At 39.0% G+C, this 24,951-nt stretch overlaps 1 protein-coding gene across 2 annotated transcripts in view; it reads left to right on the top strand.

Annotated features, from left to right (window-relative positions):
- Positions 1-24,951, top strand: part of CNTNAP2 (contactin associated protein like 2) — a 1,940,687-nt gene that overhangs the window by 838,526 nt on the left and 1,077,210 nt on the right. For both annotated transcript variants that reach the window (XM_012806491.1, XM_012806492.1), the window contains 3 exons: positions 3,870-4,054; positions 7,301-7,444; positions 10,942-11,206. In XM_012806491.1, the coding sequence (XP_012661945.1) occupies positions 3,870-4,054; positions 7,301-7,444; positions 10,942-11,206 (594 nt within the window). The remainder of the gene's footprint in view (positions 1-3,869; positions 4,055-7,300; positions 7,445-10,941; positions 11,207-24,951) is intronic.

Raw genomic sequence — 24,951 nt, 5'->3', positions numbered from 1 at the left:
CTAAAAGTAGCCTGGATTGTGGTGGGCACCTGTAGTCCCAGGTACTTGGGAGGCTGAGGCAAGAGAATCGCTTGAGCCCAAGAGTTTGAGGTTGCTGTGAGCTGTGACACCACAGCACTCTACCCAGGGTGACACTGGGTAGAGTGAGACACTGTCTCAAAAAAAACCAAACAAACAAGGACAAAAAAAAAATAGTATTATACTTAAAAAATGCAATTTCTGTTAGTTTTTTATCAGTAATAATAGTTCATTTTAAAGATACATCCTTTAAAATTTTTTTATATTCAAAATTTGATCTAATAGAAATGGTAGCTTCAGTAAGAAAAAAAGAAAGAAGAAAAGTCACACGAAAATTCTGAGTCACTTAAGACAAACTGTCATTTTTGTATTATAATTATACCATTTAAAAGCATGCAAAACCTGACCAATGCAAGTTTCAAATATTGAGATTCAATGTAACTCATTAATAAGAAATTATACTATGACAGAGTAACACTTAAATGTTAAGCAAAAATATAGACATAGGATATAAAAGAAAAAATATAAAATACAAGTATTCTATAAATAGCAAATATTCAACCATGCCAGTTAGAACATAAATATACTAAAAATGATAAAATATTAATTTTCTCATGTAAGTAGATTTTAAAATGCTATGAGCATTGTTGAGTATGTGACAAAAAGGTCACTTTCACTGTTCTGTAAGTCAGAATATACTTTATTTATTTCTTCATTTTGAGATAGAGCCTCACTCTGTTGCCCAGGCCAGAATGCCATGGCATCAAGCTAGCTCACAGCAACCTCAACTTCCTGAGTTCAAGTGATCTTTGTTCCCTACCCTCCCAAATAGTTGGGACTACAGGCACCTACCACATGCCCTGCTATTTTATTTTATATTTTTAGTAGAAATGTGGTCTCACTCTTGCTCAGGCTAGTCTCAAACTCCTTAACTCAAGGGATCCTCACGCCTCAGCCTCCCAGAGAGAAGGATTACAGATATGAGCCCAGAAAATACTTTCATAAAAATATTTTGACGATATAGCTTTAGATATTTATACTACCTACTGGTAAATAGCCTGAAAATATTTTTAAAGCAAGTCTCAGTAGAAGAAACAAAGGCGTGATGGGGAGATAGGAACAAAGTTTAAGGATTATTGTAAAGTAAGTGCCTTCCCACACGTGCACAAGACAGAGCCATCAAATCATATAAAAGTGTATATTTTTTCAAACGTCTTTTTCTTCCCCAACTGAAACATGTAGAATAACCTTTTAAAATCAACTATGGTTTATAGGGGAATGACATTACTGCTCTGAAACAAGTAACTGATTATATGACCTCACAAAAAAATTTCATTGCCTTTTTGCTGGAAAGCAGTTTACTTACAAAGTTTTATTGACTGCCTAGAATTTATGACAACCAGGGAAATATATTCACTCAAATGTCTACTGTCGCTTTTTAATGCAGTTCCCTAAATATCAGGCATGTCTGCCTTTTGCTCCATCTCCCAGGGTAAATATTAAAAGTAATGGAACTCAGTGTGGCCTCTTCACTTAGACTAAGGTGACCATTGGGAGGGAACAGGGCCTGGAGGGGTGGGGCCTGACAACAATGCAAACTTTGATAAGCAGTTCTCGATAATCAGTTCTCAACAATTATTTGTTATTATCAAAGTTTAACATTATAAAATTAACAAAAGTGATATAAAATGCATATCATGGCGAAATAGCCACATGGCAGCCGAAAACCGTATATTCCCTTCCTGTTCTCCAGTGTTCCCTAGCTTGTAGTACATTCTTTCCAAAAATCAGGGCTTTTTTAAAACACTGTAGGATGCAGGACAAATTGTTAAAAATCGGGACTGTCCCACCAAAAGTGGGATGTCTGGTCACCTTACTCTAGAGAGGAGGGGGCTATTTGTTTGTTCCAGACAGTTTGGCTCCTTCTGAGCTATCGTCCTTGCCTAGAAGCAAGGGAGGGAGCCAGTCTCCTTCTGATACCTTGCCCAGGAGGGGAGTAGGGAGTTTACATTAGCCTTTTCATTTCCAAATGGAGTTACATTAACCTCTTTATTCCCAAGTGGAGTTACATTAACCTCTTTATTCCCAAGTGGAGTTACATTAACCTCTTCATTCCCAAATGGAGTTACATTAACCTCTTTATTCCCAAGTGGAGTTACATTAACCTTTTCAGCAGCCAAAAACTGTATATACCCTTCCCATTCTCCCGCTGTTCCCTAGCTTGTCATGCATTCTTTCCAAATATCGGGACATTTTTAAAACACCACAGGACACACGGGACAAATTGTTAAAAATCAGGACTGTCCTGCCAAAAGCAGGACATCTGGTCACCTTAACTTAGACTAGTTCCTATTGTTCCTTCTCTTTCTTTCTTCCACTCCCCTTTTACACATGAAACCCACATGCACACACACACTATCACCATCGCGCATCGACATTTGATTTTTTCACCATAAGTGAAGAAAGGTGATCTACAAAAGCTTTAGAAAGCATAAGATGATACAGGGGTCATTAGCATAATAAATGTCAAAAAAAGGGAAGGAAGGACTTAATGGGGCAGTCCATTGTGTCTCTCTCTCATTTCCATTAGGCTATAATGAAATTATGTTATGTTTTATAGCATTTACTTTTGACTGACCAAAGAAAGCAATACTTAATTAGACAAAATAGCAGAGTAAGGGTCAGGAATGGTGTTTCATGCCGATGATATCAGTGCTTTGGGAGGTCAAGATGGGACAATTGCTTTACCAGGAATTTGAGAACAGCCTGGGCAACACAGCAGAAAGTCCTCTTTAGAGATAAAATTTTAAAAAATTAGCCAGGTATGATTGCACGTGCCTACATATAGTCTCAGCATGTAGTCCCCGTTACTCAGAAGCTTGAGGCTGGAGGATGGTGTGAGCCCAGGAGTTCAAGGTTGCTGAGGATTTACATGCAGGCCTGGGTGACAGAGCAAGACCTTGTCACTGAAGGAAAAAAAATTAAAAAAAAATATAAACAACCATCCGTAGAATATGTTCCCAGCATGTTAACATCAGAGTTAACTTAGTAAACCGTGGTAAAGGTTTGGGATTCTACTTTAACAATCATTTACTCTTATCTCACTTCTGTTGCTTTGGAAATCTTATTTCAAAACTAGGCCAATGTTTTACATGTACATATATATACACATACATGTATTTCTGAATGTTTTTACCTTAATTTAAAGGATAACGAATAAATTTTCCATGTTGTTAAATACTACATACTACTTCCTTTCCACAATGGCTTTGGAGTCAACAAAAACTGAAAATTGTCATGCGATATCGTCTTGATCAAGAATGATAACAGATGACATTTATGCTCCGCAGCTGCCAGGAAGTGTATCAATTCCCTGCACGTACCAAATTCACATCATTGTTGAGCCACCTGATAAAGTAGGTCCTGAAATCTTCCCCATTTCATAGGTGAGAAAACAGAGACCCGGAGGACTTACCAGCTTCCCCAGGTCAAGCTACTGTGAGGCCCCGTCAGAACCCAGTGCACTGTCCTCAGAGCCTGTGTGACACTGCCTTTATGAGTAACCTACCAACACTTATCAGGAAAAGGGGCACAGTAAAAAAGAGAAAAGAAAAAAATAACTTCTCTGTTTTCTTTTTACAAGAGCTGATTTTTTTTTCATGTTTAGTAACTTTTACGTACTTTAAACATAAACGGCCTTAGAGGACACTAACATCCTGGTTTTCCCAGGTAAACGTCAATGGACAGAGCTTGACAGAACGTCAGCCTCTAGGTATTGGAAAGGAAATATCTTCCGCGAAGTGGAGCTGGCCGTGTAATCATTGCCTTTCTTTTTCACTCTTGTGACACAGGAAGCAACCAGCTGGGCCCCATCTATGGCCACACCTCAGTGATGACAGGAAGTTTGCTGGACGACCACCACTGGCACTCTGTGGTCATCGAGCGCCAGGGACGGAGCATTAACCTCACTCTGGACAGGGGCACGCAGCACTTTCGCACCAACGGCGAGTTTGACTACCTGGACCTGGACTACGAGGTACTGGAGCCAAGGCCCCTGTGGCAGCGCTGGCCCTTACTGCCCATCACATACAACCTGAGCGGTTCTCGTTTTCTTTTCCAGGCAAAACAAAAGTAACAATTTTAACCTAATTTATGAATCCATGTCATTTTATTTATTTCTTAATTGACTATCATGGGTACTTGAGATATTTTTAAAATCTTAGTGCCAATGTAATAATTTGAAAAAGAGGGACGGGACCATGCTATCAGGGCCATTTAATAAATTCAGAACACATCAATTTATAATCTTTCCACTGCTACTTAACTACATTTCCAGTTCTTCACAATGCAGTATGCTACACACATGGGATTGTCTACTGTTCATTATAAAATATTCAATAAGCACTCCTGGTTTCTGGTTTATATTAAGTGATTTATAAATTCATCACTGCAGAGAGGTAGATATTAAGAAATAATAAATGATAATTTTGATATAGTAAAAATAACGTTCTCGTAACTTATAGTAGGCATACCAGGTCTTAAAAGTTGTTATTTGGAGCAATTAAATCTTAAAATGTCCATCAAGGCTGTTACTCATACATGGAGAAAAAAGTTCTTTACGAAGATGTTTGCCATAGGCTGGACACGGTGGCTCACTCCTCTAATCCTAGCCCTCTGGAAGGCTGAGGTGGGTGGATTGCTTGAGCTCAGGAGTTCAAGACCATTCTCTCTGTTCCACAGTTGAATTCCAGGCTATTCTGGATTTGGACATGACACTATTAACTTTTGCAGTACAGCTCTGCTGGGAAGTTGAGGAATGGTTCCTTCTTGTCTGTGGCAGAACCATGACCTGTGAGGATTTTAAAGAAAATCCATCACATAGGCCCAAACAGAAGCAGAAGACAGAGTCGGAATCCCTTTCTGACTCTTACTGGTCATGTGATAATGGACAAGTCATATTCTCCTCCCATGAAATGAATCAAATGCTATATTTGTCATAGAGTTATTTAAGGAGACAACGGGAAGTCTCAGAAAAATACATACATATGTCCTGTAAGGTTCAGCTGCATAGAGCAGGTGCATATTTATTTCTTCTTTTAAATAAAGGGGGTCTGGAGGTGGGTAGCCCTAGGTAATGGTAGTTTCATAAAGACGACTGTGCCCCCTCCCTGTTTGGATGACAGTTCTTAGGATCACACAACTCTTGCACTTAATTATTATGAAGCCAAAAGTAACTTTGGCTTTTAAGAAGTTGGTAAACATCTTCTATCAACCAAGGAGAGATGGGCCTACCTGAAAAGCATTATTTTTTTTACCCTAAAGAAAGTGAGAAAAAAATAATACTTAGAAGTATGTAGTAGTCTCCACCACATTTTGTAAACATTCGGTAGCTAACCAAATTGTTATTGTAGTTATGTCTTTAGAGGCAAGATTACTGAATGGCAATGTGGTAAATAAGTCCATTATATGAGCCACACAAATAGCAGAATATTAAGTTGACAACTGCAACATTTTTTTCTTCTTATCAGAGTCTTTAAAATATCAGAATATATTTTGTGGTCTAGCCACACATTTTAACAATCAGAATATTCTACTAGAAAGAGTTAAGTGACAACCTAATATCATATAATTAGTTATATTAGGAATTAGGATTAGAAACCACTTAATGGTTAGCAAGGTGTGAACTTGAGCATGGACATGAGGTAGGACGTGTACCCAGAGTTTCTGAGAACAGAGAAAACATGAAGCATTTGAACCAGCATCTGACAAGGGAAGACCCAAATTAAACTCCGCACACAGAGGAGGGAAGCGACCACTTTAAGCTATTACTTAATAACATTATTCAAATGGAATGCTAAATATCTTCAACCATAGACGATTGTATTACTTAGAGCCGGAAAAGAAATTCATCTAAGAAACAGGAAATATAGTGCTCCAATTTTAGTATCAGAACCAATTACTTTGGTATGAGGTACACTTACTTGTTCAGTCAATGCAACATAAAATTATTGTCTTAATGATTCTGCTTTAGATTACTCTCGATTTCTGCTTATGTTGTTTCCTAATTTTTTGTATCTATTTTATTTTTTCTGCATTTTCCTTTGCATGTACAAACTCTGTGGCCAGTCTTTAATTTGTACTAATTTTATTTTCCACAAAGCCTTTTAAGGATTTTTACTTTTGTTTCATAAACTGTCATTAACTTTTCCCCCTAAAGCTAATTAAGCATTTAAAATGCTGTGACACTAAATAACAGAACATAATTCATCCATGGGCCTTCTAGAACACAACGATCTCTGCCTGTGTTTCCAATAGGAAGTCCTTACTTTTAAAAAAGCCTTCACTATTGCTTTTATTTTTAAAACATTTAAGAAAAACTGAAAATGGTAAGGTTAAATATAATTTAAAAGGTGTATACATCTGAATCATATATCTTGATGTTCCAACTGTGAGTAGAAATTAGCTTCATTACTCCCAATTCACTGTTAGCAGTAAATGCAATAATTGCTTATGCAGATTGATAGTAAATGTAATTTTGTATTATGTGAATTTAATACTATAATTTTATAGTATCAAATACTATAACTTGAGCAATGATATATGAAAAACTGCCTCCTTCCTATCTATGGGTAGTAGAAGCCAGAGGAACACAGTGATAATGTCCTCAGTTATTAGGGTTTGGAAGACCCGTAATATCTTTAAGCCTATCCCGCTCAACTTATAGCCTCCAAGGCCTAAGAGGTCCCTAGTTAACATAGTAATAAAATTTTGAACTATTTTTTCTATTCAAAATAAGTTTAATGAACTTTTGACTTTAATGGCCATTACACTACAAGTGTACATAAGATCAATACAATATTACTTGCTTGGGCCTGTGGTTTTATGAACTTGTATTAGTGTGGGATATCTCATGAGACACTTATTGATAGTACATCTTTGAATAATAAACATAAAATATATTTCAATGTTATTTGTTCAAAGGAGTTTGCTGGATAAAAATCGTTTAAAACATTCTCCAGAAAATTTATAAAATGCCTTTGGGTAGCAAAAAACACAAAGAAGTATTACTATATCCTTGTTCAAGTTACAATCTAATTATCAGAATTAATGATTCTATTGTGCATTTCAATAGCAACATAATGTGTATCAGCTTCCGGAGGCAGAATACTATAATGTGTATATATTTGATTTAGAGAAAGACACTTCAGCCTGCCTGGATCAGAGTTTTGTCTAGTTTATTGTAATGCAGTGTGGATGTTTACAGTTTATTTTTTCCTCAAAGATAACCTTCGGAGGCATCCCTTTCTCTGGCAAACCCAGCTCCAGCAGCAGGAAGAATTTCAAAGGCTGTATGGAAAGCATCAACTACAACGGCATCAACATTACTGATCTAGCCAGAAGGAAGAAATTAGAGCCGTCAAATGTGGTAAGAAGTTTCACTCCCCAAATATTGGTCCTTAAAGAATCAAAGAACGTTTTGTTTTTTACGGACTGTTGAACAGCAATGCAATCATCACATTTTCCCTCAGATTTGTGTTAGGCTCAACAGTGTGAAACAAACTTTAGAGTTACTTGGAGTCATGAAGATACTCGTGAAGATATATTACCACTGGATGGAGAAAGTTGTGCCACAGTAGCTCACAGGGATTTCCTTCTACCTCTTGTGTGACTTGGTGCTGGATTTTAACTAGATTTAAGGAAGAAGAGGGGAAAAAAATCAAAGAAGCCCCAGCACATTCATGAACCTACTTAAGATGCCTGAAAGATATTAACATGAAAATTAATTCCAGGGGTTCCCGACGGTCCTGAAAGATCAGGCCCTACTTTAGCCCTGAAATGTGATTTAGAACAGCCCAGGATTGCACAGACCCATGAGCATGAAAGGATATTACTCTCTGGAAGTGGAAAATATCTCTGGTCACATTGCCCTGAATTTGAGCCTAAGGTTTTCACAAAATGATTACACAAATGGAAATCCCTAAATAAATGGAAAGTTTAGCTCTCATATAAGAAACTCTAAAATAATAACTTCATGCAAACTGATTCTTTTATAAATATTTTTCTTAAAAGTAATGATGAATTTATACTACAAGTTAAGAATTGAACTTTGAGGAACTTTTTTCGTAAAATATATCAACTGTGAAGAGACACAGTAATATCTCCATTTATAGGCAGCAGACATGGTGCCGACCCGTCACCTACATTTATGATCATCTAAGAACAATAAAGGGGTCGATAGGAAAACTGAGACTTAACATGAAAAACTAACTTTCCAAAGTGACAAGGAGCAGCAGAAACAGGTTGTGGAATCTCACAGTCTGTGATTCCACAGGGAGTGGTCATCTTTCATGCTGTGTTTCTTATGTAGAGCAGAATTTATATGTAAACATATATGTGTGTGTGTGTGTGTGTGTGTGTATATATTGAGACCTTTGAGTTCTTTATGCCTGAAATTTCACTCATAATCCTTGACTTTCAGGACATTATCGACCCTGCCCCTTCACTTGTTGAGCCAACATGCTTCCATGGTTTAGAGTTGTAAATGTACATTTTTGTAGTATCTTTGAATATATGATGTTCAAAGGACAAAGGAAATAGCCATTGACTGCTATTGACATTTTAGTCCAAGTAATGCAGTGTATTGACAGAATGGCTGTTACTTGATTTTTCTAATATTCCCCCTGTTCCCGTTGACTCAGGTGCCCCTGTGATGGCCGTTCTCTGACCCCTCACTGACCCTCACTTTACCTCTCAAACACTGCTCCTGGACAATTTCTTTCTTTCTTTCTTTCTTTTTTTGTAGAACAGAGTCTCACTTTATCCCCCTCAATAGAGTACTGTGGCATCACAACTCACAGCAACCTCCAACTCCAGGGCTTCAGCGATTCTCTTGCCTCAGCCACCCAAGTAGCTGGGACCACAGGCGCCTGCCACAACATCTGTCCATTTTTTGGTTGTAGTTGTCATTGTTATTTGCAGGCCAGGGCTGGATTCAAACCCACCAGCTCCAGTGCATGTGGCACAGAGCCATAAACATAACTTTTTAAAATACTTTTTAAAATTTTTTAATTTTAAGCTTTGGATAAGATGGCACCAGGGTCTTTTCTGTTGTCAAGAAATTGCTGCTTAAGCTACAGAGGTGCAGAATCCAAATAATCAGAATCCCGTCTCCATTATTTGCACCTTTACAAAGAGGTGAGATGTTCCTTCAGCCCAGATCTCACTGCTGGCCCGGAGAAGGTGTCTGTTAGGGCCCCACACTACAGTGAATTGGGCCATGAAGTCTCGTTCCAAGATCAACTTTAACTGCAAAATGTATTGTGTTTACAGGAAGGTTTCAAACTGGAAGAGTAAAAATATTTAGTAAAGCGAAAATGATCTATAAGCATCTTTTATTTTAACAAATAATTGCCTGAGCAGACAAAATAGACACCTCAATCAAAATCCGTGTACGTGGAGAAAACCTTAGGCAGGAGAGAGCCAAGGAGGACATTCACAAGAGGCCCTTCACAGGCAAATATTTATAAAAGAAATTTGCTTTCAAAGATGTCAAGTGCTGGCATTTCAGTGAAATTGATTCAGCACTCATCCTCCTGCCGTCCCCACACTCATCCTTTCCTTCATTATATACTGACTTCAGAGTCAACACCATCACTCAAGAAGGATCTTTGATATTGCCCTGGAAAGTCCCTTCAGCCCAAGCATGTGGTCAGATATGATATCTCAGCAATTATGCACAGGCAGTTCTTTTCATTGGCAAAACCAAGCATTTAAAAATAATCCTCTGTGCAGGTACAGAGAAAATTTAATTTGAATATTAATTCAAGGAGACAGCCTGCCTCAGATCTATTGGTCAATGTACAGAGATGGAAGGACTAGGCCTGTGGGTTATACATGGAGTATTTATATATATACATGTACACACACACACAAAGATAGACAGACACGTACACACAGACACACACACACGGAGAAGAACCTGATGAGAACTTCATCAAATTACATCCCTTAAAATTTTCTGACAGAGATCTCTTTCCCTCTCATCTGTGCCAGCCTCTGTTGTTTGGGGGATTATTGATACAAGTTGTTCTCATTGGAAGCAAATGTAGATTTTCAGATCTTAAAGGGACAGTACCTAGACACGCAAATATAAAATGCAGGAGTGTAAGCCCTGAAGTCGGGAACAGTCTGAACGTACCTGAAGGGTCAGTCAATTCTGTGTGTGTGTTTGTACCAAGGAGGAGTATACGAGAGAGGGATGCGCTTAAATCATGGCAAGTTTTGTTCTCACCTTGTCTAGTTATGTTCCTGGTAATGCAAGCATTAGTGCATTGTAATGTAAGCACATTTCATGGAATTTAAATGAGATTGAGAGCTGGAAAACAAGATAATCTAAACAATCACAATTATGCTGATGCTAAATAGTTAACATTGATTCATATATATATTAGGTGTGCAGATACAATCCAAGGATATTTCTCCAAAGTATCAGTTTTGTAAATAGCAAACAAATAACCACATTCCCACTGAGGTCAGAGGAAGTAAAATATGGATGAGCATCGGCCTGGACCACTCAGAAGAGGACGGGGACACCCTCTCCCTGACCCTGTGTTTGGCCAGATGTCCACCCTCAAACACACCACACAAATGCCTGTCATGATCATCCCATCGTGTCAGGCTGTCTGGCGGTCAGGCCTACAGTGGATGTTGCCTTACACCCTCCTGGACAGACGACAGCTGCAAGACGTCAGGTCTCACACCCCTAGTGGACTCACGGTGCTGCTTCCGTTCACTGAATCCAGGCCACACTGCTGTGTGTGAGGTTGGCACAGGCTCAGGCTCAAAATCTGTAGACCTGTAGCTTAGTCAGTGGTGTGCGTGTCATTCCACACTTGCCTCAAAGCGTGCCCTCCTCTCTTCCAGGGAAATTTGAGCTTCTCCTGTGTGGAGCCCTACACAGTGCCTGTCTTTTTCAATGCTACAAGTTACCTGGAGGTGCCCGGACGGCTTAACCAGGACCTATTCTCAGTCAGTTTCCAGTTCAGGACATGGAACCCCAGTGGTCTCCTGGTCTTCAGCCACTTTGCAGAGAATCTGGGCAACGTGGAGATCGACCTGACGGAAAGCAAAGTGGGCGTCCACATCAACATCACGCAGACCAAGATGGGCCAGATAGACATCTCCTCAGGTCAGTGGGTCCGGGCGGCAGTCGCTCCTCACGTTGCTTTGTGATGTTCAGAGCTGACATTGTGTTTGTTTTGTTGTTTTGTTTTATTGGTTTTACAACCTGGGGGTTATGTTTTAATTCAAATTTTGGAGATACGTTTTAATCAGTGCTGTGTGCTGATTGAATGAGGAAAACTTGGGAAATTGATAAGAGGGGACAAGTTATGGGCAAATGTGAAAATGCAGGTCGAGATTGTCTTAGAGCAATAGTTCTCAACCTGTGGGTCGTGACCCCTTTGGGACATCACATACACCCGTACAAATTCAGGTGTATGAAAATAATTTTATGGCTGGGGGTCACCACAACATAAGGAACTGTATTAAAGGGTTGCGGCATTAGGAAGGTTGAGATCCACTGTCTTAGAGTATTAAAATCTATTCCTTAGAAATGTGAGTTTTTATTTAATAGAGAAATTATTGTTCTTCTAAGTGAACATTTTATGCTTTAAGAAAAGTTCTTTTAAAAAAATAACAGTATCTGGAAACTTTAAAAAAAATTTTGTTTTTAATTATCATGGATACATAATAGTTGTATATATTTAGAGAGTATTTGAGACGTTGTGATACAGGCATACGGTGTGTTAATCAAATCAGGGTAATCCACCACCTCAGGGATTTGTCTTTTCTTTGTGTTAGGAACATTCCAATTCCATTCCTTTTTTTGTTTTGTTTTGAGACAGAGTCTCACTATGTCGCCCTGAGTAGAGCCCTGTGGTGTCATAGCTCACAGCAACCTCTACCTCTTGGGCTTAAGAGATTCTCTTGGCCTCAGTCTCCCACATAGCTGGAACTATAGGTGCCCGCCACAACACCCAGCTATTTTTCTGTTGCAGTTGTCATTATTGTCTACCTGGCCCAGGCTGGGTTCAAACCTGCCAGCCTTGGTGTATGTGGCCAGCACTGTAACCAGTGGGCTATGGGCACCGAGCCTCCAATTCCATTCTCTTAGTTAGTTTCAAGTATGCCTTCACTTCTGTTCAACAGTAAGTATCTGGTATTTTTTGACTTCATGGACATTCTAATGCCTTTTACTATTAGTAACAAGATGATATTAATTTAATTATAACTTTAAATGAATATTCTACTAACTAAATCAGAACTTCAAAATGGTGATGCTAAAATTATGAAAATTATTGGAGGAAAAATCAGGAATGAATATAAAGTGGAATGACAACGTGTGTATCTACTGAGGGAAGACTGGCGTGGCTAAACAGAGAATATTTTTAAACTTGGTTTTATAGTGATGTGATAAGCTTCAGCTTGGGTAATACACTTGTTATTTGAATACACTTAGAATTGGAATAATCTTTGCTTACTATGGTATAAAGAAAGCTGATAGAGAAGTTATTTAAAAAATAGGCATGATATAGACCAATGTGTAGTAAAATTTTTCAGCAGATTTCTCTAGTTGTTCCTTGAAATGCTCATGTTTGCTTTGTAAAGAACACTTGGAAATGGGAGGACAGAGAAAAGTAACATTTGTTGAACGGTGACGACAGATTCATCAAGTAAGGCGAGAGGTCATGACGTGATTTGGGATTCTGACTCCTAGACAGGCCATCACCCCTCGTGGCACCCTCCCTCCATGGAAGCCTGACACAGCTCCTAACACGCTGTAGTATTTGCAGTCATTTCCTTTCCCGTCTAGCCCATCTGATCCTGGAGGGCAGTGGCCATGACTCTTCTGTCTCTGGCACATAGAACCCCACCTGTCATACTGTTGATGCTTGGGGAACACATGAGCTCAGTCCTCTGGCCCTTGACTTAGTTCCCCACCAGACCATCTCCTGCTGAAAGGCGCTGTCTTTCTGTATGGCCTTGTGCTGTGTCTGTTACTAAAAGGCATTCAAGGAAAACACAACTGTTATGTCACAGATTTATCTAAGTTACTGAAATCCAAAGCTGTGGTGAAATACCTACAGAATCGCTTTCTCTGTTTTTGCTTTGTTTTGTTTTTTCCTGGCATGTTCAGAATGATTAATAAACCATATTTTATCATGACTTTGCAGTATAATTTTACCTCAGGAGATTTAGAGCCAATAGAAAGTATCTGGAGAGACCAGAATAGCAGATAAAACAAATATACCTACAAATGTTTACCACAGTTGAGAAAGTCCCCAGTAGAGTTTGTTATGATTAATGATTTCTTTTTCTAATGCCTAAACACATAAAAATATTGGTATGAAGTCCTCCTTTCTTATATTCTCTAGGAAAAAAAAAAAACTTGTTGGCAGGTTTCCATAGAACAGGAACCATTATGTTTAAAAGAATAAATCTTAAACATAGTGATCAATAAACATTTATTAATTTGATTTTCCCTAATTTAGGACTCTAAGATACTCTCATCTAATTTAATCTGTGTCTATTCAAAAAATAAAAGAAAGAGAAAGGAATCTGATATGTGACAACTAATTTACCTTAATAGATTAGCTTAGAGATAATGAAAATGGGCTGTAGAAATAATTCAGCTGAGAATCTGAGCAAAGTCAACAAACTGACATTTCTGTAGTCTTAACCTGTACATAGTCCAATGAGAATACATTATTGTTTCAAATATTTCTTTTTTTTTTCCTGTACACTTACAGGAAAAGTAAGATTTAATTAGTAATCAATGCTTACTGATTTGAAAAGAGTAGCTAAAAAAACCCCACTTCATTGAAAATATATATTTTTTACTCATTTAAGCATCCTAAAAATCCATGTGGAGTTCATAGAAGACAATTTCTTCTGTATTTTAATGTATTTTGACAAATTCAATCAAATGTGTGAGTAACTTAGTAAATTAGCGACATTAAGAAAATAGTTAGCCTAGGACTCTAACCTTTGCTTTAATGAAGGGAAATACATCTATATCATATCCCATTCTACTCTCATCAGCAGGAGCATTGAAATATGTCAATCAGTTTTTCCTTCTTTATTAGAAAAAAACTTGGTTGCAAAACTTTAGAACATGCAGAAAATCTAGAAAAGAAAAATAGCCACTGGTAAGATGTTGGTGTACGTGCACAAAACAGTTGAGAGGTCGGTAGAGATTCAGAGTCTCAGAATATGCCGGTAACTTGATTTTGGTTTTAGTTAAAACGTTCTGAGGTCCAGGATGAAAGTAACTCAACTGGTTCAAAATATTTTTGTTTCATCTGGGGTAAGATTATTTTGGGAGACATTAACAAAATAAATCTTCTACTTGTGATATAATATTCAGTATATATAATATTCACTATAATAGTTGGTATATTCTTCATTCTCTCTCTGTATCTTTGCCTACAAGTTGTGATTACTTTTTTTAAGACACTCGCTAATCGCCCCAAGTATATTTTTTTGACAGTTACAGAAATTTCATTTTCCTGGTTTTCAAACAGTGTGCTAGATGACTGTTAGGTGTTTCAGATGATGAAGGGCCTCATATATAAAGAGCAGTAGGTACCAGAAGATGTTTCGTTTTGCATAAAGTGGTTAGAGGTTGGGCTCAGTGAATTCTTTCTATACAATCTGGGTTTTTTGCGTGACAAATTAGAAAGCTTGAATTGATGGCAGCTTTCACGTATGAAATTAAGTCAGTCTCCAAGCGACCTTGAATTTGCAGTGGGTTATCTTTCCATGAAAGTATTTTTCACGATTCAGCATTAAAACATCAATTTTTAAAACAAATTCTACCGTGTTTCTTTCTTTAGGAGAGCAGTTGCTGATTTATTAATATGTGTTTATGCATTGCTTTTAACTAGGAGTAAGTGCTAAAAGGAGGGGGAAGCATGGGCTAAAAACGGGTGACTGGGTAACACCTGTTCACTCTGGGAGGTAAATTCTGTTTAAAATTTTAAAATTCCAAACCCCGGGGAAGGTGGGCATAGAGCTTTGCTTTTCACATGGTTTTGATCAAAACACGGTAAGAAAATACTTCATGTCACACTCAAGACCCACTGGCACAAAATTTTATGAACTAAAACTTACCTTGCTATTTTAGAGCCGCTGTGATAATTTTGATATTTTCTCTTTCTTCTTTATTACAAATTTTCCACGATCCAATATAATGATTTCATGCTCTAAAAAGGGTTCGGAAAACACTGCCCTACAGATTTGCCTTTTCATTTGAAGAGTTGGAGCTTTGAAAAGTTTGAGCTGCCTGGGCATCTTTCACTCATCACTGGATATCAGGAAACTAAGTATGTGTCCCGGGAAGAACATCGTAATATTATAAAGACAGTAAAGAAAGTGTTAATGTACATCACTACCTGATATATAGCCAAAAACACTACCTACCTTTGGGAAAAAAGGGATCTCATTACAAAATGCTTCAATTTTCTTACTATTGAATGCAAACAAATATTTAGCACCATACTTAGTGCTGTGTGTACGCATGTTCATAAGGTCATAAAGGTCATTTATTCACAAGGTCATAAAATCTGATTCAGCATTCATTAGGGCAGAAAAAAGAAAGGTTTTGATTAACGACTTCTTTTACCTATCGGGAAAAAAAGTCAGTTTCTGCCCATGTATCAACAAACCCTTTCAGAAAAGTTGTTCAGTATCTGACCTGACCTAAATCAACTGTTTGCTTACACTCAAGTATTTAAAGCTCTCTGCCTTGGGTTTGTAAATACTGCTTCAGATTTAGAGTGGCTGTCCAGCACCCACACCACTTAGAAACCCGTGCTGGGCAAAGGTCATCTTTGTTTATATTTCTATTTCCAGAGGAAATCTTGTTTCATTTTACTTTTGTTTCTTTGTAAAATTTCCTTTAAAACCTTTGAGCTCCACTGGGGTCTGTTGGACGGAGGGATGGGTGTCATCCTGCTGGTCTGCGGTTGGGCACCAGGCGGGGAAACCCTGGGCTGGTCCCAGTGAGGTCAGGGCACGTGCTGGAAACCTCCCATGGCTCATCTGTCCTGTGCGATGACAGTATTTCTGCTCTTTGTTTTGTAAACACTTGAGAATGTAACCAACATATTAATATTTCTTTAAAAGAACAAATTCACATCAATTTCCAAAGTTCAGTGGTAACTTGCACTGAGAAATGTTTTCCGTTATGGAAGGAAAAAGTCTCATTTGGAATACAAATTTTTATGTTTTGTTTCCTGAAAATTCATTTTCAGCTCTGTAACTGCTGATATTATCTCAAAATTTCCTAAGATAAATTTTCATAGCTCAAAAAGTAAATAATGTTCATCTTTCCAGGTATTATTTCAAATTCTTCAAGTGATTTATTATGGTTTATAGAAAAGTGATTAGGGAATTATTTAGTAAAACATAATTTTTAATACAAGTTTAAATCTTAATTATTAAAAACCTTAAGACTACCACTGCCCTTTGGTGTATTAAATTGAAATCATTCTGAGTCTAAGAAAATGAAAAAGTCCACAAAGATACTCATCTCAACATACATACAATAATAATAATAAAGTAATTGAAACAAACTGTCAAAAAGGTATAGGTTATTTTTTTTTTTTTTTCAAATTAGGAATGGGGTCTTTATTGGCTAGCCGACGAAGAGAGGTTTATACCTGAAAAACTCTCGGCCAGGTATAGGTGATGTTAAATAGTGTATGCTTAGGTAGGTAATATATGGAATAGTATAATATAATTATGCCATTATAAATCATGTTTCCCAAATAAAATATAATGCCATGGTAAACTATAATATTATAAATAAAAAATTTTATAAACAGTTAAGTAAAAGATGACCCCAATATTATTATTATAAATATATATTATACACATATAAACGCATATAAATATATATATTATAAAGATAGATAGATAATCAGAATGAAATAAAGTCCAAAGAAGACTGACAGTGGTAACCTCTAATTGATGTGTTACCAGTTCTATACTGAATTCTTAACAAATTTCCCCTGATTCATACGTTTTATTTTTTTAAAATTTCAGGTTAATATGAGGCTAGGTTACATTGTTTGTGTTTCTGAGGCAAAGTTCGAGTTCTAATTGAGCGTGTGATCCAGGGGTGTGCCTGGCACGCTTTCATTGTGTCCATTAGGCTGGAGCTCACCACCCCCTCCCTCCCTCCCTTTCCCTTTTCCTCCTCCCCGATCCCCCTCAACTGAGTATCCCTCTGTTTTTCTCTCATGTGGGCAGGAAGGTGTTTCTCTGTTGGTTTCATATCAGTATTGTGTACATTGGATACTTCCGTTTCCATTCTTGTGACACTTTCCTAAGAAGAATGTGTTTCAGCTCCATCCATATATTTCCTTTATTTCCTGTGTATTGGTTTTCTTTTGATAACAATTGATGGAAATAGAATAATATCTCTGAGAAACATACTAACCTAACAACACTGTAAGTGGAAATTACATGCACATAGTATCAGTTCTATCAGTCCAAAAATTCTAGTTTCTCCTCTTAATTAAAAGTGTGTACAATCAATTTCTGAGAAGTTTGTCTTTAAGTAATAAGCTTTGAGCTAATTTCAGTGGTATTTACATAAAAATGGAGCATTTTGTCTTTCAGCTGTAGAATTTGGGGGGTTGTGTCCAAGACCTCTTATTAGTTGAAAATATGCACAAGTAATTTCAAACAAATGCCATACCTTCCGTGTAACTTAAAAACTCTTTTTTTAGCATAGATAGATGATTGATAATAGATAAGTAAATAGATTCATACAACAAGGCACTTCTTTAAAAAACCTAGTGCTAGCTATCAGAGAACAGTATGTTTATTTTTCTCTCTTAATGGCAAACTAATAAGTCCAATCACTTTATTCCCAAATAATCTAAATATCCTGCAGTTCTACAGAAGGAATACTTAAAAATTAATTTTTAGGTTTCTTAGTTTTTGATGGGCTTGGTGATATCTAAGAATTTCCAGTGAAACTCAAATCTGTCATTTTAAGGTGCTAATGACAAAACGTGTCTGGATGTCCTTAGGGAGGGGGTTGAACCGAGGGATTCTAACTCACAGGGTTCTATGGAGGGGCTCAGGTTTGTGTTGGGACAGTACCGTCCTCTCCTTCAGTCAACTCCAAAAGAGAGAGGGAGGGAGACCTACATCCAGATAAATAAATGACAGAGATGCTTGGACATATGTGTAACACATTTTGCTGATTTTGTTCCCCTGAATTCACAAACAGACTTGCTGTGAGAGCCTCATGGCACCATTTGAGTGAGTGGGATGTGGGTCTCAGGGCAGGTTCACCCAGCTGACTTTTTTTTTTATTATTTTATTTCAGTTCCCAAAGTGGCTGTACTAGCATCATGTAAGCTGAGGGGAAATCTTTAATTATACATCAGTACATGCTGATGCATTTTTTTATATCTAGAGAAGGATTATATTCCAGAATGAAAGAGGAAAAAAAAAAAAGGCTTGGGGGAGAGGAAGTTTTACGGTACCGGGTATTAACTTATTCTTTAGCAAGCAGTGGGGCATTTTAATTCACAATTGCACTCCAGGATGCCGTTTCCATTCCAGTTTCCGCAAGATTTCTGGGCCTTTTACAATGTTCTACGCCTTTTTTAGGGAATATGAATAAAACATGTTGTATGCATGTATATATAATAATTTTTTTTTTAAATTTGAAGGAAAGGATAAAGTCTTAGTAAACTATGATGAATAAAATGAAGGCAAAAATACTGACAGGGACCAGCTCATGTTTTAAAAGCTTCAGTTTACTGTATAAATAAGTCACAGAGAAAAAAAAATCACATATAACTAGTGTAAATGAAGAGAATAAAAGGGAATTATGAAAAGAACAGCAAGAACATAGCCAAGAAACTCCAAAATTAATATATGCATCTAGTTGGAGTTGCTTCCAAAACCAGAACAGAGAGGACACACAAGCATATTAGCTCTACCGAAAAGCCACTGTCTTTGTAAGTTGACAAGTAAGAGTGAATGTCTTTACTGTGTACATGATATTCTAAAGCATGTGTGTATATATGTACGTATGTGAACACACACACACATGCACACAGTGTGGCCTTTCATTCCATTTATGTGTAAGGGCAAAAACTTCATCTAAGGTCGAAATTGTTCTAACTAATGAGTATTTAGGGAATACATATTTTATATTAGATATCTAAGTCAAGTTAGGATAATTTTGAGTATCTAATTTTGTTTGAAATAATTAAATAGTGTTGGCATGGAGCCATTTACCTTCATAATCAGAAAAACAGACAAAAAAAACCAAAGTCAAGTCATTGAAACTTTTCTGTCCTGGCCGTGACCCTGTGGGACCTCTGTTCAGAGGTTGGGCTCCTGCCCTCCTGACACAGGACTCCACTGTGCTTTCCCCGGCTGGGTAGTGGAGTACCACTTACCTCTGATTGCCCAGGATTTTTTCTCTCTGATTCTAGTTCCCTACTGTTTTACTTTTAACTCTAGCATTGCAGACTGACTTAGCCTGTGAGTTTCGCCTACCCTCTTAGGCATGAGTGTAACCATCTACCTCCCTGAAACGCCTCTATCAATCCCTGTGCAGACCGATGCCCCATCTCAGCCCTTCTCTGTCTTCTTAGGCATCAAGTTCCTATTACTTCTTGATGTACAAATCTAACATGTGGTTTAAGTGGGAAAAACTAGAAGCAGAGAAGTTGTAAAGTGCACACAGTCCCCCAGGGTCTTAGCTTTGGTAGAGCAAAGATGTCAGCTGACACCACAGCCCAGATTCCAGGAGCAAGGGACCTGAGTGTGTAGTGCTTTACTCAATTAGAGGAGCGGGGGCCAGGAAAGTTGCCGTGTTAGAAATCTGGACCCCGCAGCACATTTGCCCCAACCTCTTCATGTGCTTACTCAGAACTGCTGAGCTGGCCGTGTACTGCACCGTTACAAGGGGTGTGGAAACCAGGTTCCCGGGACATGAGACTGTCTGTCATCGAATCCCAAGATCATGATGACTGTGATATGGATGACGGATACTGAACACTTGCACTGCCCCTGCCACTGAGCTAACTTCTTTACAGTAATTGTCTTGTTTTAGTCACCAGTGACCTGTGGGTTGGGTACTACGGCATTGAGGAACCTTCTTCTTTGGGCCTCATTTATATCAATAGTAAAATCATTCTTCCAGTGACCCAAGTTCAAAACCTTGGGAAAAGTCAAAGTCCATCTTCTGTCTTTCCCCTGCACCATCTTCCCCAGTAAAGATTTAGCAATTACCACTAGTGCCTTCAAAGTGCCTCCCCCATCCATTATCTCCTCGACCTAGTTCAAAATCTCATCACTCGAAAAGATAATCATGGGCATCGTAATCGCCAGAAGAATGGTTCTTTCAATCACTGGCCTATTTACGAAGGTAGAGTAGTTATAAGCCTCAGCTCTGGAGCCAGATTGCCCCCTGGTTAATACTGATTGAGTTCTTTTTCCACTCCAGTCACTATTAAGACAAAGATAATGTGCACACATGTATTAAGCCTTTTATTTCTCTCAATAGCTCCATAGGATAAAGGCCATTGTCATCTGCATTTTGTAGGTTAAAAAAAAAAAAACAGGAATAAAGTTGAGTAACTCCTCAGGACTCTTCTGGCCGATACACAGCAGAACTTGGCCATCAGAAAACTGGAGTGTGACGTCAGGACCCTCGGTCACTTGATGGCCCTACCTACCATATTCAGTGACCAGTTCAGTTTTCATTCACATGGGATCAGGTATTGTTGAACAGAGCACATCTGAAATATTTGTTGAATACAGACTGTGAGATTGAGATGTCCGGACCATGACTTGTTAGGATTCTACGAGAGCCTTCCAAGTAATCGCTCTTATTGTTTCCAAGTTCTTTCTCACGTTATCTAAGTTAGTATTTTAAAATGCAGGGAAGACATTTTAATTGCTCCCAGTAATCTATCTACAGGGCCAGTCCTGATGTCTCAGCCTGTCACCTGGGAGCAGCACAGCCTGAGTCCGACTGGAGTATCTGGCTTCATTTTTCTTACTTTGCACCAATGCTCTGACCATGTGCCGCTGTCTGCTGGAAGTGCTTCCTCTATACAGAACTGGGATGGACCCCTCCCCTCCTCTTTCCTGCCCAGTTTCAGTACCATTTCCTCCTCCACACCCTGGGGAGTTATCTGCCAGCCTCTAGTACAGGATAGCACCTCATATCTTAAATAATAGATTTTTTGTTCCATCTTAAATGGCAAACTCCTTCATTACCCTGTCTTATTCAGGCCCGCCTTCCTGCCGCTTACCCACACCCATCTGGAAACAGGTCCTAAGTGCTTTCATCTTTGAGTTTCTGTTGGATTTCTCCTGGGGCTACTGCAGAGTGGTCTCCCTCTTCTCCTGGCCTCCTGCCTCTCTAAACATCTAAAGCCGATTTTACACATTCCCATGCGATTGAAATTTCAAAACGACTGCTTCCTTTGTGTCACGTTTACATTCAAATATATTCCATGAACCCTAAATGTTTACATCTCACGTGTTCTCAGCTAAAAGCCCGAATACTCCTCCCTTGGCGATCTCAAAACCTCTTTTAAAATTTTCTATCACTTTAAATGTTGTCACTTGTTTAACATTGTACAGGGTGCCCGTAAAGATTGTGTGCAGTTTAACTGCATATTGTATTGTTCAGACGTTCGATGGCTCTAATTGAAAACCCTTGCTTTTCTAAAGCGTTCTAAGCCTGGTCATCCTGCTCTCACTCAGCCTGTTTAGCTCTGAACCTAACACAATGTCTCACATGTGACGTGTGTCCAAATATCTAGTTGGTTGATTTTTTAAAATGAACTGATACCAGGATGTTATAAACTATAACTTTATCATTGTCTTGTCTTCACCTACTTCAATAAACCAAATTCACTGGGAAAGGAGAGTACCAGATATCTCCAAGGAAATAATTACGTAACTGTGGGAGGCTCAGGTGCATGCAATTGATCAGGACTTAAATTTTAATTTGATACTTTGATAATATGAAAAGTATTTTTTAAAGATATGGAAGCCTAGAACAGTACAGGATAAACTAGTCTATGAATAAAGTGAAAGTATATATATTTGCCAAAAAACTTATTCTCAGGAGCTTGATGTGAAGCAAAAGCTTGAAATTAATCCTATTCCCTTTGTATTTATATTTTTTCATGCAGTACAGAAAAATGTGCATGATTAAAATTAATTTCGCTTTATTCTCCTCTTCAGGCTTGGGAATGCATTTAACATAACTCCAGGGGAAAATAAGGGAATCAAAGATTTTTCTACCTTATCCCTAATGCCCTTGATCTCCAGTGAGTTCTGTCTTCACCAGATTAAAAGAGCCTGTCTGTTGACTGCAGGAGCCTAATATGACTTGCTTTGTTAGGGAAATGTTGCTTATGGATGATTAAATAGCCTTGGCTCCGACTCCTTCTATTTGCTAACTCCAGGCAATAATATAAACATTATTGATCATATAACTGAACATAAACTTAGAGTAACTGTACAGGAGAAACTCTACGTGAATGTTGGGGTGTGTCTCACCTCCATCCTTCCTCCATCCCGACACCGGCATGTTTATCCCAGATTCACATAAGACCATCCGGATACACTGACTACATTTTTAGCACATTTTATTTGGCTGTGATGGGTGGAACAGAGCTAATACACTCTCTGCTTTTACCCCATGTTCCTTTTAATGCAATGTCATTATATAGAAACATGTGAAATCCGGATCGTATGTGTAGATCCGTGGGCAGGGAAGTTTCTCCCCTTTTCTATCCAAGGAGCTACTAGGTCCTATTTCACTCAGGATAATCAGTGCCACAGGCACACGTAGCAAATGGTTTGTTCATAAAGAGCTTGATGAGGGAAATAAACTCTTGAGAGTCTCTATAAGAAATATTTCCCCCAGGAAGCTGAAAGAAAAAGGAACTGCTCTACAGCTATAGTTTTACCGCCTGGAGCCATTTGTAACACACAGTACAATTTATACACAGAACAGCCGATGGGCGGCACGGTGGAAAAACACTGAAGAATGTGTCCCCAGGCCCGTCGTGTGTCTGGTAGATAAAGGCAGAGTGGTGGGTGTGTACAGGTGTGCATGTCCCCAGGCCCGTTGTGTGTCTGGTAGCTACGGGCAGAGTCGTGAGTGTGTGCAGGTGTGCGTGTCTCCAGGCCTGTCCTGTGTCTGGTAGATACGGGCAGAGTCGTGAGTGTGTGCAGGTGTGCATGTCTCCAGGTCTGTTCTGTGTCTGGTGATACGGGAAGAGTCGTGAGTGTGTGCAGGTGTGTGTGTTCCCAGGCCTGTCCTGCGTCTGGTAGATATGGGAAGAGTCGTGAGTGTGTGCAGGTGTGCGTGTCTCCAGGCCTGTCCTGTGTCTGGTAGATATGGGAAGAGTCGTGAGTGTGTGCAGGTGTGCGTGTCTCCAGGCCTGTCCTGTGTCTGGTAGATACGGGCAGAGTCGTGAGTGTATGCAGGTGTGCGTGTCTCCAGGTCTGTTCTGTGTCTGGTAGATACGGGCAGAGTCGTGAGTGTGTGCAGGTGTGCATGTCCCCAGGCCTATCGTGTATCTGACAGATATGGGGAGAGTCGTGAGTGTGTGCAGGTGTGTATGTCCCCATGTCCCCAGGCCTGTCGTGTGTCTGGTAAATACAGGGAGAGTGGTGGGTGTGTGCAGATGTGCACAAATACTTTAAAAGAATCCTTTAATTGTGAATAAAGTAAAAAACCTTAACATCAATAATTCCTTTACTTATCAAGTGCTATAATATGATCATTATATTTTAGTAATTTGGACTAGAAAAAGATTTCATCAGTAGGAGGATATGTCTGCAAACAAGTCTGGATTATACCACATCCTATACTTGTAGGAAGTACCTGTTTTCTTTCTTTTTCTTTTCTTCAATGTTTGGGCATTTATTATTAAGCAATGGAAATTAATGATTCTTACCTCTTCCTATTCCCTCTTTTCCTCTTAATAAATCCATGACACGTAGTACAGGGAAGTGAGGAGGGGAATCTTGAGGACAGATTTACTGAAGCAGAGTTTCTCACTGGGAGTGATTTTATCCCCAGAGGGTCCTTGGCAATAGCTGGAAACAATTAGGGGACAGGGGGTGGGATGCCACCGGCATCTCACGTGCCCAGGCCAAAGGTCCTGCTGAATATTACAGAAATCTAATGTGAAACAGTGCTCACAGACCCTCCTCCTGCCAGGCAAAGATTTATCTGGCCCCAAATGTCAGTGCCACCCAGGCTGCGGCCTCCAGTCTGAAGGCTTCCTCCTCTGGACGTTAGGCTACCAGAGGGGAGGGCCGTACTGTCCTCTGGAGCCTCCCTTTTCTCCTCAACTAAATAGCAGTTTAACAAGTTTGGAAAAGCTGTCTCCCGGGGTCCCTTTTCGGTCCACTTAGAGTTTTTTCCCTTTTCCATTTTGCTCTCTGGTGTAAGAGTTTCCCCTTTTCCTTCCCCAATACCGATGCTTTGAAAAGTCCCAGGCTACTCCCTTCTACTTCACTTTTGTTTTGTTTGTTGTTTTTCTTTGAATGGGCAGTCTTGCTCTGTCTCCCTGCTAGAGTACAGAGACAGTGGCCTCCCCCAGGCTCACTGTGCCCTCCAACTCCTGATCTCAAGGGATCCTCCCCCACCTCCCAGCTCCCAGAGTGCTGGGATTCCTGCCTTGAGCTACCACCCGGCCACACTTCTGCTTTCTTTGTGGAACTTTTGCTCCTCGAAATATTGCAGCGACACTGCCGATCTGTCTTAGTATGGCCGGAACTAACCATACCAGGGAACAGTCCTCCACGTAGATGTTCTTATGCACTATTCTCAACCATTTTTTTTTTTTTCTGCAA

Source organism: Otolemur garnettii, unplaced genomic scaffold, assembly GCF_000181295.1.
Source record: "Otolemur garnettii isolate 467f Iridium unplaced genomic scaffold, OtoGar3 scaffold00053, whole genome shotgun sequence".
NCBI classification, from domain to species: Eukaryota; Metazoa; Chordata; class Mammalia; order Primates; family Galagidae; genus Otolemur; species Otolemur garnettii.
The sequence above is the reverse complement of the archived record's forward strand: the minus strand, read 5'-3'. Positions and strand labels throughout refer to the sequence as shown.